The sequence below is a fragment of the Ips typographus genome, linkage group LG5 (genome assembly GCF_016097725.1).
Source record: "Ips typographus isolate SLU linkage group LG5, UJ_Ityp_2.0, whole genome shotgun sequence".
Lineage (NCBI taxonomy): Eukaryota > Metazoa > Arthropoda > Insecta > Coleoptera > Curculionidae > Ips > Ips typographus.
Genome location: NC_138426.1, coordinates 4,891,406 through 4,909,004, shown reverse-complemented (window position 1 = coordinate 4,909,004; position 17,599 = coordinate 4,891,406). Strand labels below are relative to the sequence as shown.

The 17,599-nt window shown below is 34.2% G+C and overlaps 1 protein-coding gene across 1 annotated transcript; it reads left to right on the top strand.

Annotated features, from left to right (window-relative positions):
• The first annotated feature begins 7,972 nt into the window (after window positions 1–7,972).
• Window positions 7,973–14,857, top strand: LOC145729275 (uncharacterized). Its single transcript, XM_081979957.1, has 2 exons — window positions 7,973–8,224; window positions 13,189–14,857. Exon 2 carries the CDS (start codon window positions 13,192–13,194, stop codon window positions 14,719–14,721), a length of 1,530 nt encoding a protein of 509 aa, XP_081836083.1. The 5' UTR covers window positions 7,973–8,224; window positions 13,189–13,191; the 3' UTR covers window positions 14,722–14,857.
• The last annotated feature ends 2,742 nt before the right edge of the window (window positions 14,858–17,599 follow it).

The following is a 17,599-nucleotide window of genomic DNA, read 5'->3' as shown; positions in this document are numbered from 1 at the left end:
AATCACTAATACATTTTGAGATGACGCAACAATGTAAAACCTAGTAGTATATTATTAACCAAGGTTTAGACAGAAGCTTTTATTGACCGCATGTCATAAGGTTAATACAAGCTGTCTAAACCGTGGATAATATAGCATTTTTTCGACTATTAGGTAATAATATTTTTGATGGTTCTTTTATTGAAAATTTAAAAATTTAAGATAACAACAAAACAACAACATGAAGGGACAACCCACCGCCCTCTATACTAGAAAGCCTAAAATGTCACTTTTAATGGCGGCGTTAGCGGTTTTCGTTTTATACACAAACGTATGCAGATGCAGTAAGAAATATGTTTTTTTTAATTATTTCGTGTAGTTGAGTGCAAGTTGTGAGTGAAAAATCAAAAAAATTTGAATTTCTGATCCAGATATGTATAGATAGAGCTTTTTTACACAATCAAGTCCAGCCTAAACAAATTGGTTACAACACAGAGCAAACTGGTTTAAACACAGTTCAGTAGAAGAAAATCTGTAAATCTTTGAAACTAGGTAAGCAAAGCTGGTAAATGGTTCTTATGTTATTACCAAGAACAATCATTCAAAATTATTTTTGTTGCTCTCACAATGAAGGATGCTTTAAAATGTAACTCACATACCTGTGCATGTAACAAGTACCTAATAAGTTTACTGTACTAAAAAGCTCTTGTACCTACCATTGAGTATAGTGTTGGAGTAAAATCATCCCACTTCAAAGTGTTCAACCACTGTGGAGTTGGATCCGGTTTTCTGTAAAGTAAAAACCTGACACGGTTGGGCTTTTTTCTGAATTGCTGTTACAATGTGGCTTGAAAAATTTATGAACGGCAGCAAACAAAAATAACTTACGCAAATAACCTCAAGTTTTGATTTTAAACCGTAAAAATTCATCTAATCCTTAAAAAACTCAATTTCCACAATACAAACTGTCACCACTATTCCCGCCATATTGGAATTTTTGACAAGCACCTTCTAGGCTTTCTAGTATAGTAGGCGGTGGACAACCTAATTTATCTGTCTCTGTCAAAGTCAAGTATATTTCATATGTCAGATGTCTTAATGGACATACAATTTTATTGATCTAGGTAAATAATAATGTCAATTTTGTGTTGTGTTATTGACCTAGGTCAACAATGACCATTAAGGTAGAGAAAACTAATTTCTCAAGTCACTAATCGGTCAATAATGGTATGTTTATTATGTTAGTAGTGGAAAAAAGTAATTATTTTGAAATTGACAAATAAAGAAGCAAACGTTCACCAACGTTACATTCAAAACATTTATGTTTTTATTACACTGTTACGACACTCCATTTACATACTTTAATTACATACATGTATCATACTTTTAATTCGTCATTAATAGGTACTGCTCGCGGGTGGCCCAAACCCGTGAGTAATAACAATGAATAATCTACTAATAACTCATTACTTAGAGGTGTAATTTTCTATTCAAAACTAGTGAATAATAAGCATATTATTAAACAGTCATAGAAAAACACATTTGGTTTTTCAACTTTTATTCCAGGTAACCAATTGTATGTATTTTAAACCATTTTGAGAATGTTGTTATGTAATTTGTCCTTATATTGGACACAAAAATAATATTAAAATTAAAGTTAACAAACTCTATAGAAGTCACGTATACACCGCCATTAAATATCCATTAGTAGTAAAACAGCATTACAATCTTTGAATTTCAATGTTTATTGATCATACAGTGTGGAACAGCCAAATGGAATAAATTCGATAACGAATAAATGAGAGCGTGTTGGGAAAAACGCTTGGACACGTCGATTTGTATTTTTAGATGCACATTTAAAAAAAAATAAAATTATATAGGGTGTGTCATGTGACAGTGGCCGATACCAACTTTCTTATTTTAAATACAACCCCCTGTATATTATTAGTTTTTTGGATTCTTCAGAAAATTCTAGACATAATTCATGTACAATGTCCCATACCTATCTTCAACTGTTTCGGAAATATTAAATGTTTTCAGATGTATTACAAAAATTAACATTAAAAAAAGAAAATGATTTTATTTCACAAATAATGTAAAAAAAAACAAAAAAAACATTAATTTCAATGTAAGAGATGTTCAAAATGTTTGCGAAAATAAGTATTGAGTGTAATGTAGCGAATTTGTGAAATAAAATAGTTTTTCTTTTTTTAATGTTAATTTTTGTAATACATCTGAAAACAGCAGCAGTGCACATGTCATCAGCATATTGAATTATCCTAATGTTGGTTTTTGAAATTTTATGAGAGAAGACCTCTGAGGCAATCCTATGATAAGCTTTCGCGGTCCCAAAATACTATTATACAGCAAATCTACATAAATTTCTTAAAAATGAGATTTTTAATATCGGTAGATATGCAAGCTTCTCCCAAAATATCATATAATTTATGAATGCTTACATTATCGTGGGCAGCTGAAATATCCAGAAAGACTCCCACCGTATACAGTCTAGGATGTGTATGCAGTCTATCTCCATTGAAATGGAATCTCGTGCACAAAGAGTGCCTGATTATATATCCCTAACAACAACTCCTTTAAGTGAAAGCAAAACTCAGAGTCGATCTCCACAAATATACAGGGTGATTCCAAAGTTGGTGCTTTCCTTTCAAGGGCGTTTTCCTGCGAATAGGGCTTCAAAAAATAAGTTTTTTTTTTCGTTGACGTTTTTTCGAAATATGAACAATAACGAAGATACAGGGATATGTACAAGATAGGGAAACCAAGAGAGAAGGCCCCAAGTAAGGTATTGAGAAGTATCTAGTCTGAATGTCATGTTCTTTCACTGAGAGCTTCCTGTTGACAAACTTCTTAAAGTGGTTGTAGTAGATTTTGTTAACTAAACTTACAGGGAAACCATTGTTGGTAGCTACAGTTCTGATCCATGAGAGTTCTTTGTTAAAGTTGGGCTCCAGCAGGGGTATGCTGAATAGTCTGTGGAAAAAGCAGTTCAAGGAGGCAGTCTTTTCGGAAAAGGGGTGATTAGAGGAAAAAGGAATGATACTATCTGTGCTAGTGGGTTTGTGGTATATTGAGAACTCTATATTGTTGTTTACTCTGGAAATCAGAATGTCAAGGAAGGGCAGTGATTGTGAAGACTCCAGTTCCATACTGAACGTAATAAAATTATGTAAGGTATTAAGAAAATCAACGGATTGGTGGAGTTCAAGCAAAGTGCCATTAAAGATGCAAAAGATGTCATCTACGTATCTCCTGTAGAAGAGAATTTTGGAAAATAAAGGAGATTTATTAAGGGATAATTCAATGTTCGACATAAAGATTTCTGATAAAAAAGGAGAGAGACCTGAGCCCATTGCCAGGTCGTCAGTCTGAGCATAAAATTTGTCTTTAAATTGGAAAAAGTTTTGATCAATGACGAGTGAAACCAGAGCAATTATGTCATTAATGACAGATGGGGCAAGATTACCGGGTTGGGAGAGAATATTTTATAGAAGGGGGATGCATTGTGTGGGGGGTATACTGGGAAACAAACTGGACACGTCAAATGAGACCATAAGCGCTGTAGATGGTACGTTAATATCTTTGAGTTGACCGCAAAGTTCTGTAGAGTTTTTGATAGCATATTTACTTTTAAAGTTAGAAGTAAGTAAAATAAAGTTATTCAACCATTCCGCTAGGCGGTGACATGGTGAGCTACAAAAGGAGATCACAAGTCTGATTGGAGTGTTCAGCTTGTGGATCTTAGGTAATCCATAGAGTTTAGGGACTGAAGGATTGACAGGGAGAAGTCTATATTTGTTACAGTTCAAAGAGGAGAGGGTGGTTTGTGCTGTGTTGATGACTGATTTAAACTTAGAGAGAAATTTGTCAAGAGGGGATGTAGATAAAACCTGGAAGGAGGGAGTATTCAAAAAATCAAGGACCTTAGTGTCATACTGTTCCCTGTCCATCACCACCACACAGTTACCCTTGTCCGCCCTGGTCACTACCAGGTCATGGTCTTTAATTCTGCGACGCAGAGACATGACATTTTTGTTGAGATTTGAAGGAAGGGGGGTTTGTGTTTGTTCAGAAAGTTGGCGGTGGTATCTGTTTAAATAAGAGGCATGAGGCATGACATGAGGAACAGACTATTCAGCATACCCTTGCTGGAGCCCAACTTTAACAAAGAACTCTCATGGATCAGAACTGTAGCTACCAACAATGGTTCCCTGTAAGTTTAGTTAACAAAATCTACTACAACCACTTTAAGAAGTTTGTCAACAGGAAGCTCTCAGTGAAAGAACATGACATTGAGACTAGATACTTCTCAATACCTTACTTGGGGCCTTTCTCTCTTGGTTTCAAATCCCTGTTTAAATCCTATGGCATCTATATCTGCTATAAAGTCTCACACTCTGCATCCCGTTTCCTTGTCAACTCCAAAGATCCAACTCCGCTCCTTAACAAGTCTGGTGTTTACTAGCTCTCTTGCTGCACAGCCAACTGTGAAGTTGTCTACGTTGGTCAAACAGGTAGAAAATTTGCCACTCGAATACATGAACACAAGAGAGAGTTTGAAAAATTTATTAACAACCAAAATTTGGACACTAGTTACATGAAATCACTATTTTCACGCCACCTTCGCCTCAACAACCATGACTTCAACGTTGAAGAGGGCTTCAAGCCTCTCCATTTCTGCGAAAAAGGCAATCTACTGGACCCTCTGGAGGTTCTCAAAATCAACAAGGCTTCATCCAACGATAATGTGGTCTGCCTTAATGACCAGCTTAGACACGGCTCCACCCCTTTCTTCAGATCCCTCAATTTCTAGTTTCACAAGACACTCTCCCGGTCCCCCTGTGCTAGATTTCTACCCCTTCTTAACCTGCCCACAATTAATTCCCACTGCTTGAATACTTACGTTTGCCTGTGACCAAGAACTATGTTTAAATCTGTACTTTTATGTCTCCAGTTTGAAGGTTGCTTAGGGTTTAACTTTAATTTTAATCTTCATTCGTTAACTAGCCATGTCATTATTTGTACAACCCTATAATTTAGCTGTCCGATAATTAATTTAATCTAACTTTGTTATTTGTTTACACTGTATTGTTTTGATGAAGTAGACCAACTACACATGTATTGTCACCTGTCAGCTGTCTGTCATGTCCGGCTTTCGGTTTTTTGACCTTTTCCGCTTTTTGGGGGATTTGGTTTTTTGTTTTTTTCGGATTTGGCAATATGATGCTGCCCCCTAAACTTCCGTTTCCTGCAGCCTGCCCTTGGCGTGTGGTAGGAACCATTTTGTCCACTTCATGTCCGGCTGCACCCAACCCATGAAGCCCCGCACGGTCACACTACCATAGTGATAAAAGGGAAAAGTCTCCCCCTCTTTTAACCTGTTCAGTGTCCAACTTGTGAATGTCCACCGCGGTTTTTGTTGTGTGACGTCCCTTTCGTGTCTACTTGGTCTCCTTTAGGTAAGATATGCAGTTTTGCCCTTTTGACTTATCTGCCGCCCCCATTACATATACTCTTCCAGGACATCCTACTTGTACTCATGTTCTTTTATTACAGATAAACATGCAGTTTTGACATCATTCAACTTCCTTGGGTTTTGATTAAGTTTTTTTTTCCCCCTTCAAGAATAAAAAACCAAGCAACCGACTTCTTCTTCTCTTTGACATCAACAGTGGGTTTTGATTAAGTTTTTTTCCCCTTTGAGAATAAAAAAACCAATCACCGCCTTAAGTACATCTGGGTTCAGCTCTCCCCCCTTGTAGAATGACAGCCAGCAGACTAGTGATCTAGTTAATGTAGGCTTCCATGTCCTTAGTTTTGTAAGTAATTAACTAACATACTGTACAACTTTCAGCCTCTGAAGATGGTGTCTGAATACATCCGAAACATGTTAGGCAGATAACAACTTATTAATATATATTTGTGGAGATCGACTCTGAGTTTTGCTTTCACTTACACTCGCTACTCCACTGTGTGCATATGGACCACTACTTTTCGAAACAACTCCTTTGCTTGGATTGGAAAATTCTTAATCATAGAGAAACATTGACCATTCCTGGTGATTTGTCCCTTTTACCTCTAAGTGCATATTCCAGTTCCAGTAGGGAGAATGGAGGATCTCTCTTCGAGCGATGATATTTTGGTAGTGAGCCAGTCTGGGTTCCGGGAAAACCATTCCTGTGAAAGTGCTATAGTAAATATGTGTGATATTTTTAAAAGAGAACTAGATAGAGGCAAATTAATATTGGCGGTGTTTCTGGATCTTAAATTGGCGTTTGAGACGGTGGACAGGAGCATACTATTGAAGAAGCAGTGTGTAAATGTAGGATTGAGTTGTTTGCTGACGATACGATGATTTACTTGGTTGGAGAGGACCTGGGTCGCATGCAGCAGAATGCAAACCATGATTTGGTTTGCCACACCTTCAGTATTGCTCCACAATTCTGTATGGTTTACCAGCATTTAAAATCGAACAAATTCAAATTGTGCAGAACGGAGCTATGCGAACAATACTAAAATGCAATAGATACACTCCAATCGCCACAATGACAAATGTACTGCAAGGGTTAACGGTAAATCAAAAAATATTATTTAATGTTTATGTTTTTATCTATAAAACTAAGAACAACATGTTATCTTCTTATATTTGTAATAGAGTAAAATGTTTTAAAGACGTACATAGGTATATATAACACTAGAAACTGTTATGATTTTATCTTGGTTGGAAAATGCAACAGTGAGCAGGTGCGGTTTCATATAGAGGATTACATAATTTTAATATGCTGCCAACAGAAATAAAAGACTGTACTGATTTAAATGATTTTAAAAAATTAGTAAAAATGCATGTATTGCGCTACTTTTAGAATTTATGGTAGTGCATAATTTTAATTTTCATTATATATTTATGTCTTTTACCTTTTTTTTTTGTTTTTATAACACTTGATATTTTATTGAAAAGCCTAGTGCTAAATAAAGATGTTATTATTATTATTATTAATTACATGTAGTAGCTGTAGAAAATGTACATTATCATATCATTTACGTATGTGCTCTTTGGGTTAGTTTTACGTTTTCTCAAAACTAATTCAAACCACTAGAAGCAGGTTAGTATATCAAATAAACTATTTGTATATTATTTTCTTTTTAATAGGCGTTTACTCTATACACAAGTATACACGGTTTTGGACCAGAGCATCTAAAAGTAGTTCCCAGAATAGTTTTACATGTTGAACCCGTCTAATTGTGTTTTTTCCGATAGGTTCTAATTTTGGAGATATTTAATAAATAAATATTTTGCAGGTTTTTTAGTTAGAAAATAATTTGTTCAACAGTAATCCCTCAGCATATTATCGCCTTAAAAACCTTGGTATCTTTTCTCGATTTTTGCAATATCTTGGTGTAGCTGTTGTCTTTGTTCATCGCTTGTATCACCCAAGTTTTAAGTACAAAAAAATAATAAATAATACCTAATATATTTACGGATTTCAGTTCAATCCACAAGAAATCGGTTTCCATGCAAATTATCTTTGAATAGAATTAATCTGAAGTGAAAGTACTGGCCCTAAATAATTATTTAGCCGCGAGAACTCAAAAGTGAGAATCAATATTGACAAACAGATTACAGATTTGGATTTGGCTTGTCAAATAACGTCAAAAATTGTTCTCATCTGCGCAGGTCCAAAAACTGAGCGAAATTTGTAAACTTGTGTAATCAATGTAACCTATATATATTTTTTTTAATCATCGTTAATTGTTATGAAACATGTATTGATTTAAGTAGGTTTTAAAAGTTCCACCCTGTAGCTATGGAAGAGAAGCTTTTTGAACGTCTATAATTGAGAGATATTTATAAAATGTGAGTGAGAGAAATACTTGGATGGTTTGGCAACCCTGCTTAAGGTACTAACCAAATCCCAAACCTAAAAATGCAATCCGCATGCTTTGAGCGTCCCTTCTGGTTCTCTTTTAGTTTCATTTCATGTTGGTTCGTTGCCTTGTTTAGGGTGTTACAGTTAACGCTTATTCAGTGGGTTAACGTAACTTACAGATTGTAGATTTTCTAATTTAATTTCTTCAGTAATTTACTCGAAAACTTCGTATAATAGTCAATAAAAAAGTTTATTTGAATAATACGTGTGTAAAAAAACTAAAAGATACTGAAAACGTTGGTACCTCGGGGTAGTTATTTGCAAAAGGGTCAAGTGAAGATAAGGACAAGACAAACAAGGTAATTATATTAAACTTATAGTTTTGAAGTAATAATGTGCAGCATTTGCGAAAATCACAGCCGTGTTAGTAATCTGCATCATTTAATTGCAAAGTAGTGCTGTGATTTCCGTCAATGCTGCATATATGAACTTACTGTAATCACTGATAATCTTTTGATAATATGACTTCTGGTATTTTGCAAAGTTGCATTACAGTAAAGTAAATTCACAAATAAATATACAAAGGGAGAATTATATTTTATAATGGTCATAGTAAGTAAAAAAATATATTTATTTAGCACCTGGCTTTTAGAAGCCAGTAAGAGCGGTTTTCAATTTGAAGGTCTCTATATAGGGACAAGAAAAACAGAATTTTTTTGGGTGAAAAAAAAAACATGGCCGCTAATCCCCTATTCATTGGAGCCGTATTCTTATTCTTTTAAATTATATGATACAAATTTTCAAACTAGTTCAGTTGGCTACAAATTGAAATATTGAAGTAAACCGAAATTGCACATTGAAACTAAATTAATCAGATCTAAAACTATAATAATTTTGAGCAGTATAGGTACTTAGTTCTTGTTAACAAAAAATGTCCGTGTTTACTTCTTAAAACGTGTTAGAAAATAATAATTAAGACCTTTGCAAGTCTATTATATCAACAGTCCAAAAATACAAAGGACTCACAGATTTCCGGTATTTCTTTACCTGCCTTCTGCCTTTTTGGGTAGTACACACACATTCCTAGTGGTTATTTAAAGCATGCAAAATCACACTCAGTGGCGGACATGACAAAATCAATATCGAACGCTTATACAGGGTGTCACAAATTGAAGTGTAAACGGTAACAGAGGTAAGAGATACAGAGTTGGTTAAATGAACGCAAAGTTGCGCAGCTTTGAGGTACAATCTTTTGCTTTTTTAACAATTAAAAAATTCCGATTACTTCCAGAGATATCCGAAAAAACCGAAGTTTTGGTAATAATTAGAAGAATAAATAACACTTTGCCGTTGCCACTTTTCCTCTTCTACAGCGTGGCAATATCATATTTGAGATCCGACATTTCGGTTTTTAGTTACCATCATCAACTTTCATTTTTCTTATGGACAACATATTGGATTTTTACATTTTTGACAGAGCTTTTTTTCTGGTTACGGTGGCGTATTATTAGTTATATTTTTTTCCTTTAAAAAATGATGAAAACCTATTTTTTAGCAGATTATTAAAGGGTTCTTATTTAAATGATGTTTAACACGTGAAGGGCCTTTTTGTTTTGAATTGAATACACTTAGATTGTGGTTTACGGATTGCCTACCTGGTTGGTGCATGGGTGTTTTTTGCTTGATTTTCTGCAATACTTGTATAAAAAGTGACATGTTTGGAATGGTGGTTTATCATTTTGACGATAAATGTTTACCTTTGCTTTGCTTATGACCGTGTCTATCTATTTTTAAACCAAAATTATTTTGTTGAATTTGTCTATAGCGTTGTGGTTCGGTTTTACAATATAAAGTGTAAATTTATTTTCTCCTACTGATTTGAACTATTGTAATTTTCCTTAACATCATTATGGATTTAATTATTGATTTTTGTAATCAAGTTTAAGTAACTTGTATCACGGGTAGTGATCAAGTTTTTTTTTAGTTGTTCAAATCAGTTGGATCTATTGAAATGTCACAATTTGGCTGTAAAATTCGATAGTTGTTTATTTTTTTTAATGCTAAACTTGAGGTTTTTAATATTATTATCCTGGCTCCTAATTAATGACTTTCCAGTTCATAATTTTGTTATTACAATTATTATTACTGAAGTTTTAGATGTTTCTGAATTTTTTTGGTCGGCTTAGTTGGCTAGAAGTATATTATGTTACTAGGAGTAGAAAGAGGCGATTATTATACTGAGCTCAGCGTTGCCAAAGCTACCCCGATCGGGGTAGATCTACCTCATTTCCAAAAACTTAAAACAGTCATTTTCTTACTCCAAATTATTCTATAAAACCACGTGATGTCTGTCAGAATTATCAACAATTTACTAGAATTTGCAAGAATTACATTAAACACAGTTTTCGAAACAAGACGATTTTCTGAGATTTAACAGTTTTTTGACAATTGTCACTTCATAGTCTAGCTAAATAGTTTTCCTAAATCACGGGACAACTGTCAATAACGTCAAAACTGTCAAACCATGCTCTAAAGTTGCAAAAATCAGGGTTTAGGAACGTTTTCTTGCAGTATTTGACAATAAAACGTATTTTTGACATTTATGACAGTTATTTTGACAATTGTCACGTGACCGTCTAGCTAAAGAGTGTTCTACGATCACGTGACACCTGTCACTAACGTCAAAACTGTCAAACTATGCTCTAAAGTTGCAAAAATCAGGGTTTAGGAACGTTTTCTTGCAGTATTTGACAATAAAACGTATTTTTGAGATTTATGACAGTTATTTTGACAATTGGCACGTGACCGTCTAGCTAAATAGTGTTCCACGATTACGTGACAACTGTCATTAACGTCAAAACTGTCAAACTATGTTCTAAAGTTGCTAAAATCACGGTTTAGAAACGTTTTCTTGTACTCGTAGTATTTGATATAAAACGTGTTTTGAAATTTATGACAATTATTTTGACAATTGTCACGTGAACGTCTAGCTGAATGGTGTTCTACAATCACGTGACAACTGTTATTAACGTCAAAACTGTCAAACTATGCTCTGAGGTTGCAAAAATCAGGGTTTAGAAACGTTTTCTTGTATTATTTGATATAAAACGTGTTTTTGAGATTTATGACAGTTATTTTGATAATTTTCACATGACCGTCCAGCTAAATAGTGTTCTAAAATCACGTGACAACTGTCACGAACGTCAAAACTGTCAAACTATGCTCTAAAGTTGCAAAAACCAGGGTTTCGGAACGTTTTCTTGTACTCGTAGTATTTGACATAAAACGTGTTTTTAAAATTTATGATAGTTACTTTAACAATTGTCACGTTACCGTCTAGCTAAATGGTGTTCTACAATCACGTGACAACTGTTATTAACGTCAAAACTGTCAAACTAAGCTCTAAGGTTGCAAAAATCAGGGTTTAGAAACGTTTTTTTGTATTATTTGATATAAAACGTGTTTGTGAGATTTATGACAGTTACTTTGAGAATTGTCACGTGACCGTCTAGCTAAATAGTGTTCTACGATCACGTGACAACTGTCATTAACGTCAAAACTGTCAAACAATGCTCTAAAGTTGCAAAAATCAGGGTTTAGAAACGTTTTCTTGTAATATTCGATATAAAAAGTATTTTTGAGATTTATGACAGTTATTTTGACAATTTACACGTGACCGTCCAGCTAATTAGTGTTCTAAAATCACGTGAACTGTCACTAACGTCAAAACTGTCAAACTATGTTCTAAAGTTGCTAAAATCACGGTTTAGAAACGTTTTCTTGTACTCGTAGTATTTGATATAAAACGTCTTTTGAAATTTATGACAATTATATTGACAATTGTCACGTGATCGTTTAGCTGAATGGTGTTCTACAATCACGTGACAACTGTTATTAACGTCAAAACTGTCAAACTATGCTCTGAGGTTGCAAAAATCAGGGTTTAGAAACGTTTTCTTGTATTATTTGATATAAAACGTGTTTTTGAGATTTATGACAGTTATGACAATTTTCACATGACCGTCCAGCTAAATAGTGTTCTACGATTACGTGACAACTGTCATTAACGTCAAAACTGTCAAACTATGCTCTAAAGTTGCAAAAATCAGGGTTTAGAAACGTTTTTTTGTACTCGTAGTATTTGACATAAAAGGTGTTTTTAAAATTTATGACAGTTACTTTGACAATTTTCACGTGACCGTCTAGCTAAATGGTGTTCTACAATCACGTGACAACTGTTATTAACGTCAAAACTGTCAAACTAAGCTCTAAGGTTGCAAAAATAAGGGTTTAGGAACGTTTTCTTGCATTGTTTGATAATAAAATGTATTTTTGGGATTTATGACAGTTATTTTGACAATTGTCACGTGACCGTCCAGCTAAGTAATGTTCTACAATCACGTGACAACTGTCACTAACGTCAAACCATGCTCTAAAGTTGCAAAAATCAGGGTTTAGGAACGTTTTCTTGCAATATTTGATAATAAAACGTCTTTTTCAGATTTATGACAGTTATTTGGACAATTGTCACGTGACCGTCTAGCTAAATAGTGTTCTACGATCACGTGACAACTGTCATTAACGTCAAAACTGTCAAACAATGCTCTAAAGTTGCAAAAATCAGGGTTTAGAAACGTTTTCTTGTAGTATTCGATATCAAGAGTGTTTTTGGGATTTATGATTTTGACAATGGTCACGTGACTGTTTAGGTAAATTATCCTTTATGACCACCTGGTCTAACAATTATTATTAAAAAAATTTAAAAAATCTGTATTTTTGAAGTACGGTTTTATTATTTATAGCAAAAATCAATAGTTAAAATTTTTGATTTATAATGTAAAATGAATGAATTTGTTTTGATCTACCGTTATCTACCGTTTTTTGAGTGATTAATCTACTGTCATTAAATATTTTGACTTGGCAACATTGCCAATAATAACAAACCGATACGGTGTGAACTCAGCAGGAGTAGGAGTTCATCCTGATCAAATTTGTCATCCTCAAAAATCCCCAAATATGTAATTTCAACAAAAAACTTCAAGTTGTTGGTGAGTTATTATAAAAAATCATTAAAAAAAAACTTTGAGTTCCTGTATTTCTTTTTCCGTTGACATTTCGTCTGAGGTAAGTTCTGCTGAATCAAATTTTTTAGTCCACCATTAAATTATTTACCATTACTTATAGGACAGCCCAATAATGACAAATTTATAATTTTGATTACAAAGTAGTTTTTTTCCGCTTTTGTCAAATGTTCCACACATACTTATTAATAAGAAAGTAAGAAATTTAAAAGACTCTAACTCCTGTATTTTTACCGTTTTAGACCATGCCCAGGTTCAACGAAGTTTCTACTTTGGAGACGCTGTCTATCAAAAGTGTAGGAAAGTTTATAGCCAATCTGCCGCGCCGAATACGGTCGGACATCCAGATTGATATCCACAAAAACCCCGATTGTTTCCAAAAATACCTTAAGAAACTCAGCGTCATTCTGATATCGCACATAAATTGCTACTTGTACGATACAGTAGCAGTTAAGGTGTTGCAGGCAGTGGATTGTTACGAAAATGAACAACTGGCCGAGTTGATGCTGAATTCAAGATTAAAACACTTGGATTTTTCAGGATGGCCTGAAATAGATCGGTCGATATTTTACAAAAATTTAGCAAAATTGCATGGTTTAGAAACGCTGAATTTGGGATCCGAGATTCCAAAATGGCCCACATTTGACTGCAAAACTCAAATTATAACAGCATTTAAAACAATGAAAAACCTACGTTTCCTTTGCCTGCACTGTGATTGTACCGATCAAATAATTCAATCAATCTCGGAAAATTGTAGACATATCCAGTTTATTGACGTCACTTTCTCTTGCTCAGTCACAGATCAAAGCGTTCAATACTTAGTTCAATGTCAGCAGTTACAGGAGGTTCACTTACATTGCACTTCAGTAACTATGGGTCAACACGCGATCTTATTCTCGCAGCTGCCATATTTACAAAGTGTAGGCAGGTGTGATTACTTTGAACGGATAGCAAAAAGCCTCAACCAGGGTCCTTACAACAACTTTAGAAAGGCAATTGTAGAGGTTTTTACAGCTAGAATTTTAGATTGGTTGGCCCCTCTTTTCCCAAAACTTGAGAGTATATGTTTACATCCGTTGTTTAGTATTCAAGTGGATTTATCAAAGCTTATCTATTTCAATTACTTAAAAGAACTGAAGTTAACCAGGGTTGGTCAATACATACAGTCCTTCAATCAGGTTATTAAATTAGTTGGGCCGCAATTAATGCACCTGCATTTGGAGGACTCTGAAGCAATTCCTTTAAACTCGTTGTTATTAATAGGGAATTGTTGTCATAACTTGACTAGCCTGGTTATACTCAACAGTTATTTTGTAACTTATCATAGCTTTGATGAATCTGTAAGTGACTTTAACAAACAAACTTTCAGTAAGTTAACAAAAATCTATTGGGATGTGCGCAACAGCGCAATCTTACTAGAAGACATTGTTTGCAACGCTGTCGACATTGAATATCTCCACGTAGGATACTCCACTCGCATTGAACACGAAAATTTTTTAAACATTTTATTTTTAAACCCAATGAAATGTTTAAAAGAACTGAGTGTGGAGCACAGTGATAATATGAATATGGACACTGTGCAAATTATTCTAGATAGTTGTCCCAATTTGGAAGTTTTATCCGATTTGGGGCAATGGTCGGCAATTTCCGAGGTTGACTTGAGAACTTTCGAGAATTCAATTAGATCAAGGAACTTTAAACTAAATGTCAGCTCTCCTTGGAAATCATTGTCATGTTGTTGTAGGACAAGCTATGGTTATAGCTGTTATCAATAATTATTTAACTTAAAACTATACATATAATTCTGTCTGTTAAAATTTCTGTGTGATAAGTAAGGTATAATCCAGGCAGCAATTTTGCGTGTGTATATTTATACTACATTTTACAATCTTTTTTATTTAGTTTATATATTTGTTTTTATATGTATATGTAATGTCTTTATCTTTGGTTAATTAACACTCGAGTTTCATACTGAAGAACATTTTTATTCCTCTCGGTTTACGCCATTACTCTACTACATTTCATGAGGCACAATGCGCGAAACCGTTCAGGTCCAAGCGCAGAACACTCGGTGACTTTACACTACGTCACACTCTCCCCTACTTAATTATAAAACATAACCGAAAATAATTGTTACCCTTATTATTTATTCCTATGGACTACATATTTACATATTAACAATTTTGTTTCTCGACAATTTCTTTTATAGCTAGTCGTATCTTAACCTGTCTGGTGATTTACGAGTTCTCTGAGGTCGATTATGTATAAGAAGTGATGTGCGAACGGATGAGTTGTTCGATGAAGATTGTCGCGATGGAACGGTTTCACTCTCGTCAGCCTTTTCATCTAACTCTAGACTCTCGTCAACGACACTTACAGACTCTGATACCGATCCCGATTGGGTGTGTGTCTCACATTGTCGCAATTGATTTTGATGTCTTTTCCAAGTCAAATCACTTTTATGCACTTTCACTAAATATACGTTTTTACCCAACACTTTAATCACATGACAGATTGTCCAAATCGGTTTTTGTATGTTACGATAATCTTTAGCGAAAACACATTGTCCAACCGTGAATATCTCCTCTCTCTTCCCCTTAAAATATTTCTGGTTTCGATCTTGCGACTTTTTTAAGTTATCAATCACTTCCGACGTATTTTTCGGTAGTATATTAACATTATCTGGTCTAATTAAATCAAATCGAGACCGAATCTGCCTACCCAAAAACAAACGAGAAGGTGACTCACCAGTTGAACAATGTTCCGTCATTCGATACATCATTAAAAATCTATCTAACGAACGATTTAAGTTTATAACGTTATTACATGTATTGAGTTCCTTAATTAAGAAGTTCTTTACCGTTTTTACACTATTCTCTGCTGCTCCGTTTGACGCAGCATGATAAGTTGGTGAAGTTATGTGTGTAACATTGTTTTGTGTCAAGAAATTTTTAAATTCATGAGAGGTAAACTGTGTACCATTGTCCGAACAAAGAGTTTTTGGTAATCCGTATCTTGAAAACAATCCTCGTAACCTGTCAATCGTCTGCTCTGACGTAATACTCGACATTAGGAATACCTCCAGCCATTTTGAAAACGCATCAATCACAATTAAGCAATATTTGCCCTTTATAGGACCCATATAATCTATATGAATGCGATTCCAAGGATAATTTTCAATTGGCCAGGATTGGAGTATTCCAGTGTTTACATTACGTTGAAAAGTCTGACATATATTACATGATTTACTAATGCCTTCAATATCATTATTTAGGTTTGGCCACCACACATATGACCGAGCCAGAGATTTCATTTTTACAATACCCATATGCGTGTTATGTAACATTTCTAAAACTCTTGATTGGAATGATTCCGGAATTATAACTCGATGACCCCATACCAACACATTGTTTACTATATTTATTTCCTCTTTTTTTCTAAAGTATGGTTTTAGTGCTGAATCTTTGGTTTGTTTCGGCCATCCAGACTTAACAAATGTAATTATTTTTGATAAAATATTGTCTTTATGTAAAGCACGCTCAATATCTAATAAATTTAAATTTAAATCACTAGCTTCAGTCAAATAGTTTATTTGAAGCGCATCGCTATCATCATTTTCAACTTCAGCAATGTGAACTGGTAATCTTGAAAGAAAATCGGCAATATTATTTTTTGTCTGCACATATTTAATGTCAAAGTTAAAACCACTTAAAAAACAAGCATATCTTTGTAATCTATTTGCTGCCATGGTGGGAATTCCTTTTTTTGGTCCAAAAATTGTCACTAAGGCTTTATTATCGGTTACTAATGTAAATTTGTTTCCAAACAAATATTGGTAGAATCTTTTAATTCCAAAAATAATAGCGAAGGATTCTTTATCAATTTGGCTCCAACGTTTCTGTTGGTCAGTCAACGTCTTAGAAGCAAAGCAAATTGGTCTTTCGACACCATTCTCAAAGATATGTGATAGTACTGCACCGACTCCATAATCAGAAGCATCTACTGTGAGTACTAAAGGTAATACAGAATCGAAATGTACTAAAACTGTGTCTGATATAAGAATGTTTTTTACTTTTACAAATGATTCTTGACACTCCCTGCTCCAATTCCATTTAACGTCCTTTTTTATTAGCTCGTAAAGTGGATGTAAAAGAGTTGGAATGTTAGGTATGAATCTATTATAATAATTAATTGCTCCAATAAAAGATCTCAATTGACTAACATTTTGTGGTTCTGGAATTTTACTAATCGCTTCTAGTTTATTTTTTGATTTATGTAACCCTTTTTCGCTAATGTCATAACCTAAGTAAGAAATACTCTCCGCAAAAAATTTACACTTTTCAGGTTTGACAGTCAAGTTATTGTCTTTTAAAATGTTTAAAACACTCTCTAAATTTTCAATATGTTCCCTGTCATCTTTGCCAGTGATCAAAATGTCATCCAAAAATACTGAAACACCATTAACATTCGTGAAAAGTTGATCCATTAGTCTTTGAAACTGACCAGGTGCGCAACTGACTCCAAACGGTAACCTACTATAATAAAATAAGCCTTTATGAGTAGATATTGTAGTTACTTTAGCACAATCTGGATCAAGTACAATTTGTTGGTATGCTGAACTCAAATCAATCTTTGAAAATCGTTTACCCCCAC